At 43.9% G+C, this 27382-nt stretch overlaps 2 protein-coding genes across 8 annotated transcripts; one reads left to right on the top strand and one right to left on the bottom strand.

Moving 5' to 3' along the window:
* Nucleotides 1–283: 283 nt before the first annotated feature.
* LOC114441670 (nuclear factor 7, brain-like) lies at nt 284–4219 on the bottom strand. Of its 2 annotated transcripts, XM_028414699.1 has the most exons (2): nt 2668–4219; nt 284–504 (listed from the first exon to the last, which is right to left on the bottom strand). In XM_028414699.1, exons 1-2 carry the CDS (start codon nt 4095–4097, stop codon nt 501–503), a joined length of 1434 nt encoding a protein of 477 aa, XP_028270500.1. In that variant the 5' UTR covers nt 4098–4219; the 3' UTR covers nt 284–500. The 2 variants fall into 2 exon arrangements, with proteins under 2 accessions (XP_028270500.1, XP_028270499.1); XM_028414698.1 differs by lacking the exon at nt 284–504 and having other exon boundaries at nt 2333–4219.
* A 4149-nt stretch (nt 4220–8368) lies between these two features.
* Nucleotides 8369–27378, top strand: camsap1b (calmodulin regulated spectrin-associated protein 1b). Of its 6 annotated transcripts, none has more exons than XM_028413791.1 (19): nt 8369–8767; nt 9844–10010; nt 13438–13700; nt 17218–17379; nt 17970–18050; nt 18319–18351; nt 20347–20488; nt 20770–20909; nt 21007–21103; nt 21345–21468; nt 21903–21988; nt 22067–22154; nt 22236–24528; nt 24622–24758; nt 24852–25075; nt 25216–25318; nt 25429–25541; nt 25642–25760; nt 25929–27378. In XM_028413791.1, the coding sequence occupies exons 2-19, from the start codon at nt 9845–9847 to the stop codon at nt 26223–26225; spliced, it is 4668 nt and encodes a 1555-aa protein (XP_028269592.1). In that variant the 5' UTR covers nt 8369–8767; nt 9844; the 3' UTR covers nt 26226–27378. The 6 variants fall into 6 exon arrangements, with proteins under 6 accessions (XP_028269592.1, XP_028269590.1, XP_028269589.1 ...); XM_028413789.1 differs by having other exon boundaries at nt 21345–21501; nt 25219–25318; XM_028413788.1 differs by having other exon boundaries at nt 21345–21501.
* Nucleotides 27379–27382: the final 4 nt, after the last annotated feature.

Below are 27382 nucleotides of genomic sequence, written 5' to 3'. Positions count from 1 at the left end.
AGATGACTGACATGAAACTGCTTTTCACTAGTGTCCCCACTAGCTGGTGCTGTTTCTCAGTCACAGACAGACAGACCCCCAAGGGGAAATTAAGTCTTAGCAGCAGCATATCAAAACACAAGCAAAAACATCAGTGTAACTGCTAGTGCATTAATTGTCCACAAGGTGGCACTAAGCCACAGTTTTCGCTCACAGTTTAAGTAGGCTACAATTTACAGAATTATTATTATTTTTTTAGTATCTATTTAGTAACATTGTAGCTACAACGTCCAATACATGCAGCTACCGGCTGATGTCCAATGTTTGTTTGACGTGTATTTGAATGAATGAAACAGTATTCTATCTTGCCGTAAATAATATCGGTTTATTAAATCGTGTTTATGAAGTTTCAACTTCATGACAACAAAATAATACCGTTTACAAAGCAATATTCATACAGTCAAAAAACTGTTTGCTTCCCCATTCATCAGAACCAGATGCTTTAATTTTCCCCACTTAAATCACCTGTGGCACTGCCACAAGCGCCAAATCCTTCAACGCCCCCTAATGCCTCTGACACCCATTTACAATTACTCATAAACATATGTATTATTGGTTATTGTTTATAAACATTATTTGTATTTCATTTTTTTTTGTTATATGTAGCCATTTCCGGGTCATTTCCATGGAAACAAAGACGCTGTGAAAGCAGTTATAACTAGAAAAGGGCATTTCCTGAAGAAGGATTGCTCTGAATTGCTGGAGAATCAGAGCAATTCAGAGCTTTGTATGCCTCTGTGTGTCAGCCTGTCACCATGGTAACAGCAGAGGGGACCTCAAAAACCACTCCAACTTTGAGAGCCTGGCGTGCGGAAACAATCCGGAATTAGGAAAGTCTGAATACAAGTTTGATGGAGCAGCATCTAATGAGGATTATAATTCAATTCAATTCAATTCAGTTTTATTTATATAGCGCATTTTACAATCAGAAATTATCTCAAAGCGCTTCACAGAAACTCAGTGTGAGACCCAGAGCCTGAACCCCCCTTACGATTACTGTGGCAAGGAAAAACTACCTCTAAGAGGAAGAAACCTTGAGCAGGACCCGGCTCTTAAGGAAGAACTTCCTGCTGCTAGTCGGCCGGGTAGAGGAGGAGAAGAAGAGGGAGACAGGACAGAGAGGATGAAGGAGAGAGAGAGAGAGAGAGGGGAGCAAACATGCAGCAAACATGACAAATAAGATGAAACAGTGATTATATTATAATGGATATCTATATATATATCGTCAATCCATAAGTAGTAATAGTAATTTGATAGTAATCAAAACAAAGATGAGCAGCAGGGGCCGATGAAGTCAATGAGCACAAGAGCCAGTTCAGGGGCCAGACTGCAGGTCAGCATGCAGGTCTTGAGACCTGCAAAGAGAGAGAGAGAGAGAGAGAGAGAGAGAGAGAGAGAGAGGGAGAGCGAGGCACAAAACTATGAGGAAGACAGTAAACACAGATTATGAGACGATATTACCAGTATGAGGAACATACATTAGGAACATATGGTACTATCAGGTCCTGCAGATACAATGGAGCTAGTCCATGTAGAGCCTTGTAGGTTAGAAGAAGGATCTTGAAGTGTATTCTTGAGTCCACTGGGAGCCAGTGAAGAGACACTAGAACAGGAGAGATATGATCCCTTTGGCTGCTTCCTGTCAGAACTCTAGCTGCTGCAGTCTGGATCAGCTGCAGACTGTTGATGGAGTAATGTGGACATCCTGACAATAAAGAGTTGCAGTAGTCCAGTCTTGAAGTGACAAAAGCATGGATGAGCTTTTCAGCATCATTCTGAGAGAGGATGCTCCTGATCTTAGTAATAGTACACAGGTGAAAGAAAGCGGTCTTGGAGAACTGTTTAATATGAGAGACAAACGACATGTCTTGATCAAAGATAACTCAGAGACAGACTCTGTTTTAAGACTAAAATGGAGTCTGTAGCTTGAAATTTGTAGGAGGAGATACATTTGTCAGATGACCCTCGTTGAAGGGCTCTCTCATATCTCTCAATGTTAAAAATGACACCGAAATTGCCTAATATTTGAAAAACTATAATTTTTTGAAAAGAAAGAAGTTGAACCGGAATGCCCTCTGTGAGATGAACATTTTGATAGTTGAATGGATTGCCTAGCAACGGCAATCAAACTAATAACAGTTAACAAGTAACGGTTAAGCAAGCAAAGAACTCAAGTTTGTGTCTTAGAAGTAACGCAAGTACGTGGAAATGTGTTAAGGTGTTATCAATAAAATGACAGTTTAAATAGAAGATTCTGTGTGTGTGTCTGTGGAGACAAAAACTGCAGCACAGCTTTGATTTGTGTTTTTTTATTGACACATATAAACAAACAGCAGCTCCAGCTTAACTCAAGAATAATGAAAATAAACCAGAGGTTTACAGAGACTGAACAGCCAGATCCAAGACAGACGATTCATCATTAAAGTCATGAACCAAGAACAACATCTTCTATTTTCAGGTATTAATGGACTAAAATAATCAACAGGTTTATTAGAAACAGTCACAAACTGTTTGTTTATTATAAAGATGCAAAGAAGTCTGAACTCAATCTCATTGTTGGTGTTTGACCAGGATTAACTGGATTATCCTAAAGGTTCCAAACTAACTGCACAAATTGTAAAGAATCACTCAGAGGTCAACAACCTGATCTCAGACTGACACACTTTGATATCAGTGGTTGTTGAACCAGCAGACTTTCCAACACTAAAATATGGGAGGAGTTTCTCAGTGAAAGTGTCTCTGTGAGTGCAGATGTGAGTCATGTCTTCAGAGTTGTAGAAGGACACCTTCCCCCTGTCATAGTCCAGCTGGACTCTGATCCTCTGGAGACTCTTCTGAACTGTGACAGTCTTATCAGCACCATCAGTGTATTTTCCACTGCGATGTGTTAAACACCAGAATCCATATTCCGGTGAAGCAGACTCTGCGTCCTTGTCAGCTGACTCTTTAACTAAACCCACAATCCAGTCAGGATGATCTCCCACCTCCACCTCCCAGCTGTGTTTCCCTGAGCTGAAGCCCTCAGAGCCTAAAACATCAGGATATTTAGTGTGTCTCTCTGGATTATCAGGAAGTTTCTGCTCTGTGTCTCCATGTCTCACACTGGTCAGATCATCAGACAGATGGAGACATCCATTAGCAGTGTTTGGGTCCAGAATGACAGGACTGAAGTGGACCTTGTCCTTCATCTTCTCCCAGACTCTGAAGGACAGGTTGCCCAGGTGTTTGGCCACATCTATCAGTGCTCCTGAGACCAGCTGTGGATCTGACAGTGAGCTCTGGGCTCTGGCTCTGCTCTGAGTGTCTTTATAACTGCTGAGGAATGACACCTGCTGTTTCTGCAGCTCTTCTTCAACAGCAGAGATGCTGTCTGACAGAGAGGACATCTGCTGCTGAATCCTCTTCATCTCTCTGCTCAGAGTCTTCCCCTTCTGCTCCTCTTCCTCCCTCAGAACTGCCAGTCTGGACTCCTCTTCCTCTTTCAGGAACTGGTGGAGCTTGTTGAACTCTGCTCTGATCTGCGTCTCTGTGGACAACAGCTGCTTCTTGACGTGTTGAGACATTTCATTGTATGTGTCCTCCACTTGTTTGTATTTGTCCCTCTTGTCCTGCAGAGACTTTAAGTCAGATCTCAGCTGCTCCTTCAGGTCTCTGACTGCTTGTTCTACAGGAACCACTTTGTGAGTCTGGTGCAGAGAAAACTCACAGACAGGACACACAGCTCTCTGCTCGTCCTCACAGAACCAGTAAGGTACCTCTGGGTGTTTATCACAGACCACCTCCTCCTTCTTCTCTTCCTGCTTTTCTCCTTCTTCCTCAGTTGAAGTCTTCCTCTGAGCAAAGGAGTCAGCCAGCTCTTTCAGAGAAAGGTTAATAGATGGATCATACTTTGATGATCTTTTACAGATGGGACAGTTTTTATTTTTAGTTTGTTCCCAGAATTTCTGCAGGCAGCTTGAACAGAAGCTGTGGCTGCAGCTCAGAGTCACAGGATCTTTGAAAGTCTCTGAACAAACATGGCAGCTCAAGAAACTTTCAAAAAGAGCTCTCTCAGCCATTTCCACAGATTTCTAGATGTTTTCAAGGACTCACCAACAATACAGTCTCTGTAGCTCCGTGTGTGTCAGCCTGCAATGTGGCACTGTTTCCTGTCTGATCAGTTCAAACCTTTTGGTTTCGTTTCTTCATGTGATGGGCGGAGATGACTGACATGAAACTGCTTTTCACTAGTGTCCCCACTAGCTGGTGCTGTTTCTCAGTCACAGACAGACAGACCCCCAAGGGGAAATTAAGTTGTAGCAGCAGCATATCAAAACACAAGCAAAAACATCAGTGTAACTGCTAGTGCATTAATTGTCCACAAGGTGGCACTAAGCCACAGTTTTCGCTCACAGTTTAAGTAGGCTACAATTTACAGAATTATTATTATTTTTAATTATCTATTTAGTAACATTGTAGCTACTACGTCCAATACATGCAGCTACCGGCTGATGTCCAATGTTTGTTTGACGTGTATTTGAATGAATGAAACAGTATTCTATCTTGCCGTAAATAATATCGGTTTATTAAATCGTGTTTATGAAGTTTCAACTTCATGACAACAAAATAATACCGTTTACAAAGCAATATTCATACAGTCAAAAAACTGTTTGCTTCCCCATTCATCAGAACCAGATGCTTTAATTTTCCCTACTTAAATCACCTGTGGCACTGCCACGGGCGCCAAATCCTTCAACGCCCCCTAATGCCTCTGACACCCATTTACAATTACTCATAAACATATGTATTATTGGTTATTGTTTATAAACATTATTTGTATTTCATTTTTTTTTGTTATATGCAGCCATTTCCGGGTCATTTCCATGGAAACAAAGACGCTGTGAAAGCAGTTATAACTAGAAAAGGGCATTTCCTGAAGGAGGATTGCTCTGAATTGCTGGAGAATCAGAGCAATTCAGAGCTTTGTATGCCTCTGTGTGTCAGCCTGTCACCATGATAACAGCAGAGGAGACCTCAAAAACCACTCCAACTTTGAGAGCCTGGCGTGCGGAAACAATCCGGAATTAGGAAAGTCTGAATACAAGTTTGATGGAGCAGCATCTAATGAGGATTATAATTCAATTCAATTCAATTCAGTTTTATTTATATAGCGCATTTTACAATCAGAAATTGTCTCAAAGCGCTTCACAGAAACTCAGTATGAGACCCAGAGCCTGAACCCCCCTTACGATTACTGTGGCAAGGAAAAACTACCTCTAAGAGGAAGAAACCTTGAGCAGGACCCGGCTCTTAAGGAAGAACTTCCTGCTGCTAGTCGGCCGGGTAGAGGAGGAGAAGAAGAGGGAGACAGGACAGAGAGGATGAAGGAGAGAGAGAGAGAGAGGGGAGCAAACATGCAGCAAACATGACAAATAAGATGAAACAGTGATTATATTATAATGGATATCTATATATATATCGTCAATCCATAAGTAGTAATAGTAATTTGATAGTAATCAAAACAAAGATGAGCAGCAGGGGCTGATGAAGTCAATGAGCACAAGAGAGTTCAGGGGCCAGACTGCAGGTCAGCATGCAGGTCTTGAGACCTGCAAAGAGAGAGAGAGAGAGAGAGAGAGAGCGAGAGAGAGAGAGGGAGAGCGAGGCACAAAACTATGAGGAAGACAGTAAACACAGATTATGAGACGATATTACCAGTATGAGGAACATACATTAGGAACATATGGTACTATCAGGTCCTGCAGATACAATGGAGCTAGTCCATGTAGAGCCTTGTAGGTTAGAAGAAGGATCTTGAAGTGTATTCTTGAGTCCACTGGGAGCCAGTGAAGAGACACTAGAACAGGAGAGATATGATCCCTTTGGCTGCTTCCTGTCAGAACTCTAGCTGCTGCGTTCTGGATCAGCTGCAGACTGTTGATGGAGTAATGTGGACATCCTGACAATAAAGAGTTGCAGTAGTCCAGTCTTGAAGTGACAAAAGCATGGATGAACTTTTCAGCATCACTCTGAGAGAGGATGCTCCTGATCTTAGCAATATTACGCAGGTGAAAGAAAGCGGTCTTGGAGAACTGTTTAATATGAGAGACAAAGGTAGGAGGAGATACATTTGTCAGATGACCCTCGTTGAAGGGCTCTCTCATATCTCTCAATGTTAAAAATGACACCGAAATTGCCTAATATTTGAAAAACTATAATTTTTTGAAAAGAAAGAAGTTGACCCGGAATGCCCTCTGTGAGATGAACATTTTGATAGTTGAATGGATTGCCTAGCAACGGCAATCAAACTAATAACAGTTAACAAGTAACGGTTAAGCAAGCAAAGAACTCAAGTTTGTGTCTTAGAAGTAACGCAAGTACGCAAGTACGCAAGTACGTGGAAATGTGTTAAGGTGTTATCAATAAAATGACAGTTTAAATAGAAGATTCTGTGTGTGTGTCTGTGGAGACAAAAACTGCAGCACAGCTTTGATTTGTGTTTTTTTATTGACACATATAAACAAACAGCAGCTCCAGCTTAACTCAAGAATAATGAAAATAAACCAGAGGTTTACAGAGACTGAACAGCCAGATCCAAGACAGACGATTCATCATTAAAGTCATGAACCAAGAACAACATCTTCTATTTTCAGTTATTTATGGACTAAAATAATCAACAGGTTTATTAGAAACAGTCACAAACTGTTTGTTTATTATAAAGATGCAAAGAAGTCTGAACTCAATCTCATTGTTGGTGTTTGACCAGGATTAACTGGATTATCCTAAAGGTTCCAAACTAACTGCACAAATTGTAAAGAATCACTCAGAGGTCAACAACCTGATCTCAGACTGACACACTTTGATATCAGTGGTTGTTGAACCAGCAGACTTTCTAATATTAAAATATGGGAGGAGTTTCTCAGTGAAAGTGTCTCTGTAAGAGCAGATGAGAGTCATGTCTTCAGAGTTGTAGAAGGACACCTCCCCCCTGTCATAGTCCAGCTGGACTCTGATCCTCTGGAGACTCTTCTGAACTGTGACAGTCTTATCAGCACCATTAGTGTATTCTCCATCACGATGCACCAAACACCAGAATCCATATTCTGGTGAAGCAAACTTTGCGTCCTTGTCAGCTGACTCTTCAGCTAAACCCACAATCCAACTTGCATGATCTCCCACCTCCACCTCCCAGCTGTGTTTCCCTGAGCTGAAGCCCTTACCATGTCACTATGGTAACAGCAGAGGAGACATCAAAACCCACTCCAACTTTGGGAGCCTGGCGTGCGGAACCGATCCCGAATTAGAAAATTCTGAATACAAGTTTTTATAGAGCAGGATCTAATGAGCGTTTCAAGACTAAAATGGTAGTTGTAGCTTGAAATTTGTAGGAGGAGATACAACATCAGTAAAAAGGAGATTAAAACATCAGTAAAAAAAGACAATTGCCTTCGCTTTGTGGCCGGAATAGTAGAACACTTCGCTTCCCCGGTGAAGGCAACGGGGTGGACGGACGGACCGAAAGCGGCTAACAAGAGGTGCTACGGGGCTGTCTGCTCCAGGTAAATACCACGATTGGATTAATAAATAAATAAATTATAGTTTCAACTTCATGACATCAAAATAATACCGTTTAGCGCCCCCTATGGCCTCTGACACCCATTTACAATTACTCATACACATATGGCTCTTACAAACATAGTTGTTTGATTTTATTCAGTGTATTATTGGTCATTGTTTATAAACAGTATTTGGATTTTTTTTTGGCTATATGTAACTACTTCCGGGTCATTTCCATGGAAACTCCACTGATATTCTAATTATTGTTAGAAAGTCAAACTCACCATATGTGTGTCCCAGTTGAATTACAGTCTGTCACGTATGTATTTAATTTGAATGCTACAACTTGAGTCACAATCACCTTTTATTTTCACCTTTCCTCAAATCAAATTTCTTTCACCAGTAGGTGGTGCAATAAGATTCATTTAGAAATGTAACCCTGCAATTAAATCACATCATATTTGAACACAACATGAAAAACAAAATACAAAGGATTTAGTTTTAGGACTAATTATTCCAATCTTTAATCCACCTTTCACCGGTAGATGTCAGCAGTGTTTTATGTCGCAAAAATAAACCAAGAAAACGGCATATTATAACGATACAACGTGTTTTGATAAGTTGATTAATGTATATTTTATGTTAGATGACTTTATGACAGTGTCAAATTTAAATTCAAACTAACAAAAGAAATAAAAATGAGTTTGTGCAGAGTTTTGTGTGCCACAACCATCAAGAGTCTGGAAAGCAATCACGCATGCGCAGTGGGAGCCTCCAGGCAGGCTGGGACGGTCGTTGTATTTCTATGGGCAGAGCGCGAACACACTGCTGGTCCTCACAGCACAACACCACATATGTGTTTCATTGAACACGATGCATGTAATACAGAGATAGATTTTTAATAATCAGAGGAGCCCGTTTTCACCGTAGAGGTCCCTCCTCACCTCTGCCCGGGAGCGTTTGTTTCTGCTGAAAAGTCTGCCGTGGAGCGGTTGTCACGCAGGCCGCGGTTCGGGTCTTGTTGCTGGGAGGGGACCACACAGAGACTCGCCTTCCTTCTTTGCTAGCGTTTATTAGCTGGATATGATGCGTCGCTGCCGCTGGTGTAATTTCTACACGAGGCAGGTCCTTGGTTAAGCGTTTGTCCCTGCGGAACAAAAGGGTGACTCGGGAATACACCACACCTTTCAAGGTAATGTGTTGCCAGCTAGCTAACGTCATTCCCGGGTTCAATGAATGCAGTGGTGCTGCTTTACTATACAAGCTAGCAGGCTAACAGTTAGCCGGCGTCAGTTAGCTGTTTTACATTTGCATTCATGGCCGCTAAGCTAATTCTAAGGTTTGGAAAATATTCACCTCGTCTTCTAACGGTCATTCTCAATAAAAATGTTCAGTTAATTACCTATTTACCGAGTTTATCTGTACGTCATCATCGGGCCTTTGATGGTAACGTTCAGACAATGCTACAGGTAATAAAACAATAACTTAAGCTAACAATAAGCAGTGTTATCGTTAGTTGTATGAAGGATTAAACCAACATTCCTTGTGACTTTAGACCTGATTTTCCACAAAATGTTTGCATCCATAATTTAAGATTACAAAACAAAGATGCTGTTTAGGTCGTTGTGAAGTAAATATTATAGAAAGTCTCCCTGATCCTAGGCCCAAGTTGTGGCAAGACTGGTGGAGACATTAAAAGTGAAAGTGCTGTGAATCTGATGTAGGCACATTTTGAACAATATTTAAATAATTTAACTAAAATTTAGTCATTGAAAAGTGTAATTGTCTTGACTGAGATTTGTAGCATCCCTCAGATTGAGTGGGATCATTATCTGTTTTGTTTATTGTGAACCCACTATCTGATGTTCCTTGCTTGGCACTTGTGAGCTAGTACGATACATGATGTGCCACATACAGAACCAGAAGTGTTATTTTTTTATGGACAGATTTTAGACACCGTGGGTTTACTGTAGATTCCTTTAAGTATCGGGTACAACGAAGATGGTGCCTCTCCACTCTGTCATCACTCTGTAATGATTGTAATATGCCTGCAAGGGTGCCAATTTAGTTCTCAGTCTCAACCACGACTTGCAAGCCTAATGATCACTAAAGACACTAAACACAAGATGCAATTATTGTATTATTTATTAAAGAATCGCTCAACTTCAGCATCTGACAACTTTGTAGGCTGGGGATGGCTAATGTCATGTTATCTGGTTGGTGTCATGTATGATTTTTGACTTGAGTTTTTTGTTTATTTTTCATAAGGATGGATGTTGATTTGTGTGCTGGCGGGGACAGTACCAGGCGAAAAGTCGACATGGCTGGAGCTGCTGAAGGCACAATTGACGTCGTGCCTTTGGAGATGTATGACTCCGCCAGAGCAAAAATAGCTGCCAACCTGCGGTGGCTGTTTGCTAAAGCCTATGGCATTGGTGAGTAATTTAATTTACACTCGTGATACATAAACACAAAGCAGGTTTTCTTGTTCAGATCCATGGATGGCAGTTGTTATTGTTGCTCTTCTCATCATCATTAATGCATTAGTAGTGAAACGATGGCAGCAAAAAACCAGGAGAGAGATGCATTTGTGCATGTGTACGTTTGAGCCAACCCTTCACTGAATCACCAGATCCTTCTATTCTTTTAGAGTGGCCACTGAGATTGAACCTAAATCAGACCGGGTGTCAGGCACTAAGGATTAGTTGCACTATACTCAGAGCATTGAATATACTGATCTACCCTGCCAGTCACTGTTAAGATTGTGTCAGCATTAGTAGCTAGGCCCTTTAGGCCAGATTTTACTGTCTTCTTTGTGGTTTTTATTATTTAGAAGTAGAGTAAATATTAGGGATGAGAGGAGTTGTGTTAAGAGGCTGTTTTATTGTTTGCTTTAGAACTAGCATCCTCTAAATATGAAGATTATATATTGAAGCCTCATTCCCAGCTGTGAGTTATTAGGTGCTTCTAGCTATATGATCAATTAAGATACAGAACAATGCATTTGATTTGGAGAGGATGCTTTAGGTTGTGTTGCGTGGCACTGATAATCTTACGAGAGGGCTCAGTAGGGGGCCATCAATTATGTTGTATTTGGATGTAAGACTGGATATCAAGCCCTTAAATCACCTACTGATAACTAAAGCCATTAAAATGCAATTCTTAGTTTTGGTACTCTGCACATCTTATCGGTTAGTTAGCTGTAATAAATGTGTGTGAAATTGTTGAAATATTAAGCAGCAAGCTGAAATGTGTTCAGACTGGCAACGCCTCTAATGATTTCCACATGCTAATACCTGCACATAAACCATTAGAAAAGAAAAAGTGGGCTGTGTGCCGAGCTTATTAAACTTAAGCCACCAGAGAACACCGTACCGTTTGATAGGTGATTAGCTGTCAGCAGCTGCTGACGTATTCATGTCGGAAAACAGCCATTGTTTTACTGAAGGGGCGTTGGGTAACTTTTCGTTGTGCTGCAGGGTGTCTCCTTATCACAGTGGTCGAGCTTAGTCGGCTATCTGATGCATAAGTCCCATCATCCACTGCTTTGCATGTCTGTTGCATCAGTGTAGGCTCATGCACGCTTACCTTTGTATTCTGTGGTCTGCTACATATCTGTGGTCATTACACAGATTTCCTAATCCTGTTGAGGCATTCAATCTAAATAAATGACTGTAGGACTGGAGTTTTAATGGTAATCCAGGTAATGGATAGGTTGTTATTGTCTCCTGTCTTTGCTTGTTTTAGCTAAAAGCCCCACTTTGCGCTAAGGTTCATTACTAAGGCTCATATTTTCCTCTGAGCTTATTCCAAGGCCCGTCTTGTCCACATATGCCATTGCTAACGATGGAGCATATTGAGCTTCTTCGTACAGACAAACGGTGCACAACAGATTAACCGGGGTGGACATGCTCTCTCAGTCTAAAGTGTACAGTAGCTCCAAAGCCGTGGAGGCCCAGAGGGAGGCAACTCTCAGGTGCAGTCCCAATTATCTTACTCCCAAGGGGACTCGGATGAATGAGGCCCATTTTATGTTCATTCTAGGTCTCATATGGTGTCTGGTATATTGCTAATGCTGCGCAGTTGTTTGTTTGGTTTGTGCAGTCATGGTCAGGAAACAGTGACGTGTGGACAATTGATGCAAAGTAGATCCATTATAAATAAGTGCAGCCTTCCCATGATGTGGGGATCGTTTCAGGGATTCACATACACATCATTTGTTTTTGTCTGCTGTGTTTGTGTTCACGCTCCTCCTGTCCTACTGCCCTCTGCGTGTGCCACAGCTGCTCCACAGACAGCCAGACACAACGCCGACCAGAGTGAGAACGTGTCATGGTTGCGGGCACATTGCAGGTCCTTGTTCTGCCCGTCTGTGCTGATTATAGTACGGTGCAGGTCATGGTTGATTGACTTTGCTGGTAGGATATCCTGGGTCTTGTTGCCAGGCCCTCTCCTCATGCTCCACCCCACTTCAGATAGTACGTTTTTTTAGCTTGGCTCTGGTTGGCAGGAAGGTAGGGGGGGCAGCTGCCACACGACATCAGTGTCTGTGGAATGAAGTCAAACGTGAAGACTCGCTCCAGACAGACCCCTTTGTTTTCATTCACAATTACTCCCACTGTTCTAATGTGTCTATATACTCTGACACAGCTCTCCAGGAATGATCCAAACTGCTGGGTGTTGCACATGGTAGATGAATATTGTTGTACAACAGCCTTCTTATATCCACCATGTGCATGGAGCCAGAGATCATATGAGTGAGCTCCAATTAGCAGTGATGTCTATAATACACAGAATACAAGATGGATGTGATCAGGGTGCCCGCATAGCCACCCAAATAAATGTAAACATTTTTGTGATTTTCACAGGAAAGTGCAACACAGATGAAGCACAAAGACATAACTTCAAATGTGGAAACCCCCTATCTGTAACATTAGTAAATGTATCCAAACTAAGGTCGGCTTAAACAAGTGTTAAAAAGTCAAATAAGTTAAAAGCACATTTTCATTGCAAGTAACAGTGGTAATAGTGATGATGGTCACAAAAATATTATTATAGTACAGTTTACCATGGAAACATCATCAGTTTATTGTTTCTTCTTTTGTACATTATCATCCACAAAACCAGCTGGAAGAAGCTGCCTGTCTGCCTTCCTGTTTTTGTGAACAGGAGGTTGCTGATGACTGCCTCCCTTTATCCCGACAGTCAGTGCAGACGCTAAGAACGCATCTCATACACACACATACAGCTTAATGCTGTATTACTGGAGCTCAGGCAGAGTTGAAAACAGATTTAACAGAACAGGGTTATTTCTAACACTGCACCATTTTATTTCAGACCTGTTTTGATCTCACACGTGTGCTTTACTTTGCAGTATAAATTTGGTGTGTGCATGTTTCATGTCAGCTGCTTCACTCCCTGACCTTATATGGTTGTGGGTTCTGGTTTTGAGAATGACTTCACATCCTAAACAACAGAATTGCATCTGTGGGTCATGGTTTTTCTTTCTGTTTCTTCAGCAGTCCACATTGTCACTTGAAGCCTGCTCTTACTGAGGACTAAGCTTCAGCAAGGATCTGTTTACTAGTGTTCTCCTGAGGCAAAAAGTTGTGGCTTACAAATACAAATGGCCATGTTTGCTCCATGTAAACTGAAGCTTGTATTGAACAAATATTACACGATGAGGGCTTTGCTTTGTTACATTCCTGGGGCTTGTTTACACTGTAGAGTTCTGTGAAGTATATGTTCCTGTTAAGTGCTAAACAGCTTCAATTCATGCCACAATTTGAGCTAGCTGAAGCTAAACTATATGCTATATACTTTAGATGCATGTGGTTCATGTAATGGCTCTCTCCATTGCAGACCATATTCCAGAGGACTTAAGGGACCCGTTCTACACAGACCAGTATGACCAGGAACACATCAAACCTCCCGTCATTCGCCTCCTGCTGTCCTGTGAGCTTTACTGCCGCGTTTGTGCCCTCATCCTCAAGACGGAGCAGGCAGCGTCTCTTCAGTCCCACATGTCCGTCATCCAGGCCCTCTCCAGGAAGGGCATTTATGTCGTAGAGAGTGACGATACACCTGTCACAGAGGGGGACCTGGCCTGTATGCCCATCAAAATGGTGAGTGGATGCATAGTTGTTAAATACTGATCAGTGTGCACATGTTGTACTACACAGGTGATGATGCTGCAGAGGGACATACATTTAGCTACTCCTCTAACGTTTAGCACAGATTGCTTGCCAGAGAAGAAGGAAACCAGGCCAGGGGCCAGAACAACTTTGCTCATTACCTGTCACATCAGCAGCTCTTCCTGCTTCTGAACACAGTGAAAACAGTGTAAGTAGCTAGTGCTTTCATCTGTATCCAGCACTGCCATCAGTCTCAGTCATAGACTTTAGAGACACCAGGGAGCCTCTTCTATATACACTGTGTGAAAAAGTAACAAGGAAAACCTTGGGATTGGCACAAAAATTTCATTTTTTGCAGTTTGATTCACTGCATATGTGACGTGATTTACAGGTTGACTGAGCTGAACGGTCTATATTTGGCACAATCTTATCGTTTCAATGCAAATGAACAAGTGGAATTTGCCTGTTATACTGGTTGTGTGAGGATTTGCTATGCAAGGTGAGGCTGTGATTAGATTAGGTCTGTCAGTATTTGGCCAGACTGTACACTTGAGTCTTAACATATGGCAATGTTAATGTGAAAAATTGTCTTTTTCAGCAGTTTATTATCCCGTCAAAACAAACACAAACTGTTGTTACTGACCATCATGTTTGATTTAAGGCAGCCGCAGCAGCAACAGGCAGTTTTGGTTTTTGACTGTTAGGACATGCATTCCTCACAGGGTAGTGTACGCATATTGATTGATTCATCCCAAGCTTTTGGGTATGGGATGTTCTGTTACAAACTGTTACCGCCAGAAGTCTATTTATGTCTACATACTCGCACTCCCATAACGGAAACTCTAGAGCATGAGTTCCACTTGGAACGTTTTGGAAGTGCACCAGTTCTTGTCTGTCAGCTCTAACATGCCACCAGAGGTTTGCATGTAAAGCTGGACAGACTGTACAGTTGTTATCGTGCAGGAAACAGTGTTCACACACACACACACACCTCTGCAAACATTATACAGGTGTTTTGACTGCCAACTGATTACAACACTTTGATTTGTATGTGATCACAAAGTGACAAAAGTTTATTAAAACAAGGTTACACACTCATTGTTGACAAAAGGACCGCTTGCTAGTGGCAATAATCTCATGTTTAGGAAGAAGGCTTTGTTAAATATGTCACCAGCAGTCTCTATTAAAAAAACCGAAGCCTGTGCCCCTCTGCATCAGGCGGTTTAATCAGGGATATCAGTGCTAAGAGGGTTACTCTTGCGTTAATGCTTCTTAGAATGGATTTCATTGTCTGTGATATTTTTTCCCACCTACATTTTCTTTCAATCTGTTAAGAGCATTTTGCCACTTAAAACCCAGAACGCCTGTTACTCAGCTCAGTTTTGCTGCCTTTCATTAGCTTGCTTCTGACGAATAATTGCAAATGTATTGACAGCAACATCTGATGTCCGTTTGTGCGGGACACTGGTGGCTTTCTCTGTTGACATGTCTTTGCTGACGCAGGCACACACACACACACCCGTCCAATGAGCAGTGAGATCTTATGTCTCACAGTGTCACCAAGCGCTCTTCACACAGGATAGACTGAACAACACCAGCAAGGCTGTTACCATGGAAACCATGACTGGTGTTCAGCAGGCCATTCTACAGGCTGGATAGTGAGTGATGTGCGCCTGCTTTTTCTTGCCTAGCTGTCTGACAAAATAATCCACCCAGGCCTGTGTGTAAGCAGCCAGACACAAAGCTCAGTGAGGGGATGGAAAATCCTGAGCAGGACACCGCTTACCCATTGCTCTGCATTTTGCTGACTTGACAGGCGTTTCCATGGCAACCAGCATTTCCCCACATGGTGTGTGAGTGGAACAGATCCTTTACCTGCAGACTGTTCCTCCGCACCCTGTCTGACTCTTGTTTGGGGTAACACCTGGGGCTGGTCGAACCTTAAGAAGTGAGCCGTTCTCTTGGGCCAGCTCAGACTCCCATATGTATTTGTGAACACACAGAGCGAGCTTGGGGCAACAGCAGCCCTCACTCCCCTTGCAGCTGCATGCTGTGATGATGATGAAGGGCAGTGAGTGTTGGAGGAGGACAAAAGATTGAAACGTCCTGCTGTTATATTTACTCTTTCGTGCAAAACCTATCGACAGTGGTCATATAGCAATTGTGACGGGCTGTTTCTAAACTCCTGTGCAGAGGTGTGGAAAGATTCTCTGATTTAGTCCAAAATCTTAATTTGTGAGCAGGATTGGGGGTAGATTTGAAACCACTCTTGGTCCGGTGGGCAGCTTACAAAAGTGTGATGTGAAAATGTGACAGCTATGGTGCACAAAACAATGAGGATTGTATTTCATTGACCCAAAATCTTTTGTCCAGCAGTTATCTAATGAAACAAATAAGTCTGCATCTATGTGCAAAATGTGTTAATGTGGGATCTCACAGTTTGCATTATGCCTTGTTGTGTTAATTTTTTTATGACAAAATGCCACATACTACACATTTGCTTTCTAAAAGTGTAAGTTTGGGAGTATATGTTCTCTGTTGTTTGTGTCCATCTAGGTTGTGCTGTGGAGAAAGCTCTGAATAGCTCTCATTCGTTATGTTAACGAGCCTAATCTCTGTGCACTTCCATCACCAATTGGATTAGCCTGGCAGTGTGTTACACAAAGCACTGACAGGAACAATGGCATATTGTTGTTAAATACCTATTCTGTAATGCTTTCAGGTTATTAGCGTATGTAATGCTGTGGGATATGACCCTTACTTTAAATTCATAATGAGGACAAGGGGAAGAGACTTTCCTATTATTTGGTGTTGAATTCAACACTGGTTATCCATACAGGATCAATATTTTGACTTTAGGCAGCAGGTGTCGGGCCACAAAGAAGAGGGATGCCCTGCTGGGCCTCTTGATTGCAATAGGATGTAGAGAGCGGGTTTAGATCGGGACACCTACTGTGCTGAATGGGAGATTTCAGCTTTGATTAAGCCTTTGAGGTTATTTAAAGCTATGCAATTGTTTAGTAACCACAGGATGGTCCCACTGGAGCTGTGAATTAGCCACAGCCCGTTACCAATAATTCCAGTTCATTTATCCACATTTTAGGTACCAGGATGTACCAGTCTCTAAAAGAGCCGTTTGAAATCTTACAGGAAGTTTGGCTCTGTAGCCGTTTTCTGTTCCTGGTATGTTTGGGATGATCCAAGCCTGCACGTGTGCGTGAAAGTTTGTGAATCTGTTTGAATGATTTGCCATGTTTTTGCACAAATATGACTAATTCATCAGCAGATTTTCACACAAGTCCTGAAAGAAGACAAACAAATTAGACAGAAATGCTAGACTTTGTCATGTATTTATTCAGGGGGAAAAAAGCTGTAGTGCTACATGGTGTTAAGCTACATTATGCTGCTAATTCTTGCCTCTAGCTTTCTTTTAATTCCATTGGAAACTCTGACAAAAAAATCCAATAAAATTGTCCTGTGTTTGTGTCTTTCTGTATCTCTCATTCAGAGTGCCCACATGCCCATGATCGATGCCCTGATGATGGCTTACACAGTGGAGATGATCAGCATCGAGAAAGTGGTGGCCTCTGTCAAGCGCTTCTCCACCTTCAGTGCCTCTAAGGAGCTGCCGTTTGACCTGGAGGATGCGATGATCTTCTGGATCAACAAGGTTCGAACACACCCAGACGATGTAACATGGCAGCACATTTTTTGACTTAAAAACCTTTCACAAACATGTCTCGGATTACATTTAGGTGTTGTATTGTCTGTAAGTCTGCCTGTTGTTGTTATGGGCTTGATGCTCAGCAGTATGTGGGATGACGTGACAGTGTCCCACTTGTCTTCTTGAGGCCTGTGTGTCAGTGCTGTGTGGATGTGATTCACACACAAGAGGCTCAAGCTCACGTTGCACTCATTCTTCAATCGATCCGAAGGCCTGAGGCAGCGAAAGCATGACACAGTATGTCCATGAATCATTGTGATGTCCAATACCATCGCTGTTAGGGAGGTCTTTTATATGGATACAGATGATTGTGTATACACATGCAGATCACTCTGCTTTCTCCATAAAAGAACAACTTTTGTAAAGACATGTTAATGTCATGTAAAAAGAAAGTCATTGAGGAAGGAAATTAGGAACTCCTGGACTGTGTGTGTGCATAACAAAAGACAGAAATCGATAAGGTAACAGCTGTTGTTGCAGGCTATCCTGCATATAAACATCTGGATTACCCGGTGACAAAGTTTTGTCCTCTTCAGGTGAACATGAAGATGAGGGACATTACAGAAAGGGAACACAAAGTCAAGCACCACCCCCTGGAGTCCCCTAGCCACCAAAAGGTAAAGGACTTCTAGTTGTTCTTATACTACTACTACATTCTCCTCATGTGTACATCCAGGTGGGTCAAGGAGAAGTTAGACAGCAGCATCATCCTTTGGAATGTTTCACCCTAATCTCAAGTTGTTCTGACCCTCCTCTCTTTTATCTCTGTTTAAACCGGAAGCAGATCCGATCCTTTTGTCTGTGACCTCTGACCTGTTAATCTCTCTGCTCCTCTTCCTCATCTGTCCCTCCCTCCCCCCTCTCTTATCCCTGCAAACTGGATAGTCTCCCTCCAAATGGTATTGGAAGCTAGTCCCTGTAAGTTGGATGCCAGCCCCCATAACCGCATTTTCTCCCCCCCTCTTCTCCCCCTTGCACGCATAGTTGTGTGTTGATGTGAGCGCACACTCCACCATGGCTCATTCAGGCTCATTCTGTGCTGCTTGTAGCCAGTGTGTCAGCAAGGGGGAGGAAGCTGACAGGTTGTTTTTTCCCCCCTTCCTTTTGGTAAATATGTCACACAGGTGTAAGGTTATTCTCTTAGCTGCGCAATGTCTGCTACCTCATTTCAAGCTAAACTAGGCCATGTGGATTCCCTGTGTGTAAGTGTATGTGGTATTTGCTTGCCCAGTGAAAATGAAAGAGCGAACCCATGCCTACACCTCTCCTTTGCTTTGCAGACCCATGCTTTATCCACCTCTGCTCACTGATCTGCTTTGTCATTCTTCCTCCAGTCTGTCTCTCTCTCTCTCTCTCTTCCTGCTCTTACACTGTTTTTCCTATGTGCCCACGGTCTCCTCTGACAGTATATCTCTACTCTTTGTGTATGTCAGCCTGATCTGATGCACGAGCTGGCCCACTGCATGCTGGAGCCAGAGGAGCACTCTGAAGCGGTATAGTGGAAGGGAAGAAGTCACTTACGTAGACTTTGTCTTGAAGTAGAGCTTCTCCTTTGTTTCACCTGTGGCTTGTGACAGAAGCTGTCTTTGTAGTATAGCTGTGGACTCGCACCCAAAAACGTCACTAAAATTAGTTGGATGTTAGATTTTTTTCTGTCTTTTAGAACCTCAAAGCATGTATTTTGTAAATTGTGCTTATTTTTAGGGCTCTCCTGATTATAATGTGACTAGAACATCATTGACAGCAGCATTTGTTAGTTTGTGATGCGTAACCTTACTGTTAAGTTCCATGACTGGAAAACATTGCTTGCTAAGTTTGCTAGCTACTAGCGCTGGTGTCACTTTACACTGTCAAACTACACTATAGCCTACACTCATGTATGCTGTGCCACCATCAGAGGCCACCTTTAAACTTCATATTTGACACACTGACTTTGCTTTTTCTGTCACCCTTTTGAGACCCAAAGCTGAATACACACTAAACCAGCAAATACCAGAGTTTTTGATTCCAACTATGTGCTCCTAAACAATCCAATCAACAATCCAGTGCATCAGTTCTGCCAAATTAGTTTTAAGTTCTGGTCTGTTGCTGTTCATAAGGAGTGAGAAGTGTTCTCACAATAATGAGAATCATTTTAAATCTTTGAAAATATTTGAATTTATGTCATCACAAATGAGTTTGCAGGTCTGTAAGCGACTTCTCTTTTTAGTTGCTATTATCAGCATTAGTCAGTATCATTTGAGTTTGTAGATTTTAGTTAATTTGTGCAAGGATCAGTGAATTCTGAAAACTGAAAATCCACATCCGGCTGTGTAGAGTCTGTATCTGCTGCATCTGGGGTGAGCTACTGTACTAACTATACACTTATTTAAGTGGGCCAGTGTTTACCCCACTTTCTATCCCAGTCAGCTGGCTCACGTCGCCTAATTTAACAGAGTTCCACTAATAAAGTCGGAGGAAGGCTGAGCCTCCACTCTGTGTTGTTCATGTCACGTCTCTAACACCTTCACCTCCATCTCCTCCCAGTTAAGCAGGTCATCAGGGTTCTCCCTAAACATGGTAATAATGGACTTTGTCACTCAGCAGGGGTCTTAAAAAACATGCTGCTTAATTAGTTGAAGAGGAGCTTCAACTTCTACTCATTAAATTGATATATTTTTGCAGTGAAGCTCCTAGGGAGAACCTTGATCATTTCCTTTAATTATTCGACATTACCTGAAGGAAAAACATCCATGGACGTTACATGCTTTGACTAGATCAGATGTGAATCTCAATAAAAGAGATTGATTGACTCTAGTCATCGCATTTAGGATGTTTTGTGGTTTGTCACTCACTAGTTGTAACCTGTGGGTGTGTTGTGTCGTTGTGGGGTTTCTCCTCATAAAACCCTAATGCTCTCCCCCTGGTGGTTAGGTACGGTATCGCCGGGAGCACGCTTCAGGCAGACAGCTGCCCTTCTTCCCACTGCTTGAAGACCTGATGAGGGATGTTTGTGACGGAGCTGCACTGCTCACTGTGGTCCATTACTACTGCCCAGACCACATGAAGCTGGAGGGTATGATGAACTTCCATGCACATGCCTTCACACACACACACACACACTCATATTTAATAGGAGCAGCTCACAAGTTATCAGTTCTCCTCAAAGATTTTTGTTTTCATTTGGAATGACCAGTAGACATACCCTGCTAACACACTGAATTTAATATCCATGTGTGATCCTATTTTTGTCGCTTCCACATTGCTTACTGTCCCAGTCCAGTCACTGTGACATTTATAGCCATCAGGTCATTGAGTTGTATCCTCATCTGACCTGCTCTCTGCCTGCCCAATCAGATATTTGCCTAAAGGAAGTACCTTCAATCGCTGATAGCCTGTACAACATCCAGCTGCTCAGAGAGTTTGCCAGCGAGTATCTGAACAAAAGCTTCTATCTGACCACTGAGGACATGCTCTACTCGCCGCTTGTGCTCAAGGTACAAAATCAACACATTTGTGCTGCACAGTGCAATTAAACTTCACTGTTTATCTGTATTAAAGTGTTTCTAATGTGTGTGCCTGGTCTTTGTGTAGCACAATGTGATGGTGTTTATCGCTGAACTTTTCTGGTGGTTTGAGACCGTCAAGCCAGAGTTTGTCCAGCCCAGAGATCTCCAAGAGTTCAAAGATGGTAAGCATCACCGGGTATCTGGAAAATGACAATAAACAGACACACATGACACTTGGACTGAACAGTTTCAACTCCCTGAACCCTGAACAGCTTCTGTTTCATCACCTCTGTCATATGTTATATGTTTCATATGTTACTATCTCTGTTGATATACCACAAACAAGAAGAGTAGTACAATATTCTCCCCTCCTGCTCCTCCACTTGGGACGGATTTGTTTTTATGCCATCCTTTGCTTTTCAGCTCGAGCTATTGCTCATCCCAAGAGTGCCCGTCCATCAGTGCCCATCTCCAATGCCACCAAGCGCAGCTTCCTGGCTAGTCCTGGTGTGGTCGACAACCAGAGCAGCCCAGAAGTCTGTAACAGGTACTTCCTGCACCCTGAAGACTCTGACCCCCTGTAAGTCTTTTCTCACTTTCCTTCACATTCCGCTTCATCATGATCCTGTCTTCTAACAAGTTACAGTAGCCCTACACGGATGGGTAGATATCATGTGGTCTTTATTCATGTTCACCTTCAGCTCTAACCTGGTGTCTTCACACAGTGTTTGTGTGGGTTGTTGGTGTTAACGTGGCACAAACATGTTGGGATGCTTGGAGCTGCGGCTTTTTCATAACACCTGCTTGTCTGTTGTGTGTTTACATTATCTGACTTGTTTTGGGACTGAGTTGTGTTTTGATGCACAATACAATGGGTACTGTGGGTTGCAGTGTGTTCAACATAACTTGTGCTGATTGTGTTTTTCTTTCTTCTGAGAGAGTTTGAATGAAGTTATGACCGTTTGTTTTGTTTGCTTGTAGCAAAGGGGGTCCAACCTTCAGTCCTTCTCATCCACTCCTGCCCCTGCGACAGAGACAACAAAAGCAGCAAGGAGAGGACAGTTCAGGTACAGACAAGTTTCCTTCTCTAGTCTAGAGTAAAATCAGGTTCATATTGAGGTTACTGATGATGTTTGTGTTTCTAGGTCTGAGAAACCGTTCAAACTCTCTGACTCAGATGGATGGACAGCAACCCCGGGGTTCTGTCACAGCCTGGCCTGAAAAGAGGCAGAGGTACCCAAAAATTCTTTGTTAAGAGTAATAAAAATCAACTAGTTTTGTCATTACTTGACAGTACATGCTCTCTTTCCACAGACCTATGTCCACGCTGAGTCCCTTCCTGTTACATTCAGCCACTGACAGCGATGCAGACATGGCTTCTGGTGATAGTGTCAGTTTGGCCCGCTCCATCAGTAAAGACAGCCTGGCTTCCAACATCACCAACGTCACTCCCAAACACCAGACGTCTGTCCACCAGCCGTCGCACGCTGCGATGCGCAGACTTAACGGCCACAGTCTGCTGGGAAATGTCAACATTGAGGATGAGGAAGAAACTCTAATGGCAGTTGCCAGGACTGAAGGTTCCGCCACCCCCAAACGGGTTGATGGGACACAAGCAACTGCCAAACCTTCAACCGACTCCAAATCTGCAACGGATAGCTTTTACCTTGAACCACTAATGCCTGCCGTGCTCAAAACGGCTAAAGAGAAGTCTGTATGCTTAAACAAGGAGGAGGAGAGCGGCGAGGTTGCCAGGTCTGCGGGAAGAGGATCACTACGACGAGGAGATGGATCTACAGCAGCTGTTCGCAGGAAAGCTCCTAACCTGAACCAAACATTCAGCTCTCCTGGTGAGGAGGAGGACCTGATAGAGGAGCCTCCCCAGGGTGAGGCTGGTTTCAGGCCGCTTCAGACCAGCAGTGTGGACCCTGCATCCAGGGAGCCAGCGGAGGGTTTCTACCTGCATTCAGACTCTGAAGAAGCAAAATCTGGCCAGGGTCTGGACGCTGAGCTGGAAGACCTGGATGAGGAAGAGGAGGATTTGGATGAAGCTATTACCACGAAAGGCACCAACTGGACCAAGAAAACCTTCAATCAGGAAAATGAGGAAGAAGAATCCGCCAAACTCCAAGAAGACATGAATGTTAAAGAGCACGAGGACAAAGACATGAACGGTGGCAGCGGTCGTTCCAGCCCGTGTCTCAGCACGCACTCCCAAGCGAGCAGCATGGCCAGTAGCAGTGTGCGCATGACCTCCTTCGCTGAGCGTAAAGCCCAGCAGCAACGCTTTGGCAGCAACCACGACCTGCGCTCCAGTGCCTCCAGCTCCCAGAGGACCACTCCAGATGGATCCGAGAGCAGCGGGCCCCTGGCTTCCTCCTGGAGACTTAAGAGAGACCAGAGTCCCTCCTCCCCCCTGGGAGGATGTAGTCGAACAGGCGATGGCAGCGGTGGTGCGAATGTACTGGCTTCTGAAATAGTCCAGCTTCGCATGCAGCTGGAAGAAAAGCGACGTGCCATTGAGCACCAGAAGAAGAAGATGGAAGTGCTCTCTGCGAGGCAGAGACAGAAGCTGGGTAAGGCAGCGTTTCTCCACATTGTAAAGAAAGGTGGAGGAAAGAGTGACACGTTACCCAACCCACTGAAAGCTGACATCTCCAAGGACGACCTCAATGGGGAGAAAGGACCATCAAGTAAAGATGATATGTGTGTTGATACCCTGAGAGGGGAGAAGGAGGTGGAGGGGACCGTCCCTGCTGGTGCCTTAGAAGCGGAAAAAAAAGAAAACATCGGCAGTTTCTATCTAGATGAAGAGTTGGACCTTAATGAGTGTAGTCGCTCCATTGAGCTGCTGAATGACGCCATCAGCGGCATCCAGCAGCAGATGATGCAGCTCTCACTGCAGCAGGAGATGCTGATGAAACAGAATGTACAGTCCCCTCCTGGCGCGGCTCCTCCTCCTCCTCCTCCTCTCACCAGCGACAAAAATGGTGACACTAAGACAGGGACGGGCTTTCACTTTGTGGAGCACATCTCTGGCACTGGAACCGCTCCAAGCAGGAAACCCCACAAGCTAAGCTCCAGATCCAGGTCCAAACCATCAGAGCTAAAAATAGCCAAGGAGCAGAGCCGGCAGGCTTCAAGGACTCTCACCCCGACTCAGAGTGGGTCAGAGACATTACCACACTCGAGGCAGTCAGCTGGGGGCAGGTCCCCCAGGGCCGATCAGCCCGACAGCCCCAGAAAGCCCACAGCAGGAGAGACAATCGACAGGCCAGGCTCTGGCCACCTTCGGAGTGCAAACTTCCGCCTTCACGATGAGGCCAACATGCGTCTGCCGACCCGAGTTGACCTGACGGCAGTGGCTGCCCCAGAAGTGTCCTTTGATGTGTGCCTGTCCAGCACCCTGAGAGAGTCTGAGCTCAATTCTTCAGACGGCTCGGGGAAAGAGAATATACCATCTGAGGAGCTGCAGCGCAGCAAAACCCACCTGATTGAGGTTGATCTGTCAGAGCTGAAGGCCCCCGAGGAAGAGGAGGGAGCGGAGGACAGAACGACAGAGAGCGGCGACGGAGAGCAGAAGTCAGTCATGGGCTTCTTCTTCAAGGTAACGCCAGTACATACACATTTAAACGATAAGCTTTATCATCATGGTGATTTCTATATTATATATAATTCATTATTCATTTTCATGTCCCAGGATGAGCAGAAAGCAGAGGATGAACTTGCTAAAAAGAGAGCAGCATTCTTACTGAAGCAACAGAAGAAAGCCGAAGAGGCTCGACTCCGTAAACAACAACTAGAAGCAGAATCTGAGCTCAAACGAGATGAAGTCAGGTGAAGTCTTCCACGTTATTAACATAAGAATCAGGTGTTGTTATTCTTCCAGAAGATAAAGCTAAAATCCTGTGGCTTGCTCTTCATCTCCAGGCGGAAGGCCGAGGAGGAGCGCCTGCGTAAAGAGGAGGAGAAAACACGGCGAGAGCTGATAAAGCAAGACTATCTGCGGCGGAAGCAACAAGAGATGTTCGAGGAACAAGGCCTCGTGAAGCCCAAAACGCCCAAGACCCCCAAACCCAAGCAAAAACACAGACCCAAGTCCGTCTTCAGAGAGGAATCCTCCAGCGATAATTTCTCCAAGTGTTCTTCCACACGTAAGACTGTTACATCACCACTTTTACATTTAGCTACAGCTGTCTTTTTTTTCTTTACAGGCTCTTTATTTCATAATTATTTATGTTACTAAAATCCATTCTTCCTTATCCTTCCAAATCTTTTTTTGTGTTTCACACAGCAGACAACCTGAGCAACGCCCAGTCTGGCTCCAGTTTGTCTCTGGCCTCTGCTGCCACCAACGAGGCTGACAGCGTCAACTCTGGAGGGGCGGGCTCCCAGCGGTAAGTTACTCACAAATACTTTCTTTTTTTACCTCCTGCTTTATAGTGTTGTTTTACCATCCTGTTGTCTTTGTTTTCTGTCCTGCTCTTCATGTCTTCGTTTTGTCCAGCTGCGACTCGGTGGAGTCATTTCCAGGCAGTCGCAACAACAGTCGAACTGCAGAAAGAGACTGGGACAACGGCTCCACCGCATCTTCCATCACCTCCATGGCCGAGTATACTGGTGAGTGCAGATCAGGTGGTGGCGACTGAGTTACCCAGCAATCATCATCGCTGAATGGCTAATGGAGACATGGACTCTTACCCGACTATCCCTCCTTTAGGTCCCAAACTTTTTAAGGAGCCCAGCGCCAAGTCAAACAAGCCAATCATCCATAATGCAATCTCTCACTGCTGCCTGGCCGGCAAAGTCAACGAGCCCCAGAAGAACCAGATCCTAGAGGTCAGTGTTTCAGCCCAGCATGGACCTACTTTATGAGTGTGATATTGTGTGATTGTTTTGATTAATTAAAGTGTCTTTTTGTCCATATCTTCCTTACAAAGGTGGCACAAACCCTGCTAACTGCATTTTTTAGGTTTTTGTTGAGTAACCTTTCACCTGCTTCTGTAGGAGCTGGAGAAGTGCGAGTCCAACCACCTGATGATCCTGTTCCGTGACGGCGGCTGTCAGTTTCGCGCCCTCTACTCGTACTTCCCCGACACCGAAGAGATACAGAAGCTGACGGGCACCGGACCCAAGAGCATCAGCAAGAAGATGATCGACAAGCTGTACAAGTACAGCTCGGACCGAAAGCAGTTCACCGTCATCCCTGCCAAGACTGTGTCGGTCAGCGTGGACGCACTGACCATCCACAACCACCTGTGGCAGGCCAAGAGAAGTGCTGTGCCAAAGAAAAGTGGAAAATAGCAGGCCTGGATTATAAACCCACTACCACCCGAATCATCCTAATCCCCATCCTGCTTTATTCCTGACTGCATTGATGCCCCTCAACCAAGCTCTCCGCCAGGCTTGGTCTGGAATCCTACACGGCCACATCTAAGGACCTGTAGGTGGACCAAGGCAGTAACAAGGGAAAGTGTGTGTGTGTGTGTGTGTGTGTGTGTGTGTGTGTGTGTGTGTGTGTGTGTGTGTGTGTGTGTGTGTGTGAGGAGGGACTGGTGCTTGCAATGAATAGAGGAATGCCGGCTGAATTTGCTTCTTCTCCTTTGTGCGATCTGTCGGGTTTTATTTAGGACTCTTGTTTTTTTTTCTTTTTAAACTACAACCACGGCTCAAGCATGTGGTGTGTTTTTTTCCCTCTCATCCATTTTTACATGAAGTATTTATTAGTTCAGCACTGTCGTGTTTTAGAGCTCAGCTGCAGCACTGAAATCCTTCCTGTTCTGTGGAAGCGCCTCTTCAGACGGACATCAGGAGGCGGCGCTCCTCCGTACAAACCCTTTAGGACTGTTGGGACTGCTCTGCCGTCACTACGATCTCTTCCCGCGTGGACTCTTCTGATGGATCTGTCCAATCAGGCTGGCATTGCCAATTTCTGCCTCACCAGGGATCTCCAAAAAAACACAAACAAAAAAAAAACCTGCTGCTCTGAACTGTCTTCTTTTTGTCACAGAGGGGAGGGGGGGGGGTGTCCCCTCAGACATCTGTTGGCCTTTCACGCATCGTGGTACTATCGTCTCTTTATTCAGCCGCTTTTTAATCTAGACGCTGATCGTGTAGCACTGGATATGTGTATTAAAAAAATACAAGAAAATGGCCATTTTAAACTTTTTATTTGACAAAAACATCCATTCTCTTGAAGGCGAATGATGGGCTTTGGTACTAAAATGATGCTTTTTTTTCTATTATTACTGTGGTATAGAGTTACAGCTGATGTTATGTGTTTTCATCATAACAGGAGTTCTCTGATGTTTAGAGCTTAGTTGTGTTTTCTCCACTGGGCACTCTTGAATTGTCCTGTATAAAGGTGCACTCATGAACACTTGTCCACAGCTTCTCTCATGCAATGTAACCCCGCCCCTCCTCCTCCCCCTCCTCACTCCTGAGTGTTTTTTTTTTTGTCG

The sequence above is a fragment of the Parambassis ranga genome, chromosome 9, assembly GCF_900634625.1.
Source record: "Parambassis ranga chromosome 9, fParRan2.1, whole genome shotgun sequence".
In the NCBI taxonomy this organism is placed as follows: Eukaryota; Metazoa; Chordata; class Actinopteri; family Ambassidae; genus Parambassis; species Parambassis ranga.
The sequence above is the reverse complement of the archived record's forward strand: the minus strand, read 5'-3'. Positions and strand labels throughout refer to the sequence as shown.

What these genes read in the sequence shown, in the direction of transcription:
- LOC114441670 (XM_028414699.1), bottom strand. Translation starts at nt 4,097, where the DNA reads ATGGCTGAGAGAGCTCTTTTTGAAAGTTTCTTGAGCTGCCATGTTTGT.
- camsap1b (XM_028413788.1), top strand. Translation starts at nt 9,845, where the DNA reads ATGGATGTTGATTTGTGTGCTGGCGGGGACAGTACCAGGCGAAAAGTC. An exon ending in TGCTAAAGCCTATGGCATTG is followed by an intron (nt 10,011 to 13,437) that starts GTGAGTAATTTA and finishes TCTCCATTGCAG; the next exon opens with ACCATATTCCAGAGGACTTA. An exon ending in TCATGGGCTTCTTCTTCAAG is followed by an intron (nt 24,529 to 24,621) that starts GTAACGCCAGTA and finishes TTCATGTCCCAG; the next exon opens with GATGAGCAGAAAGCAGAGGA.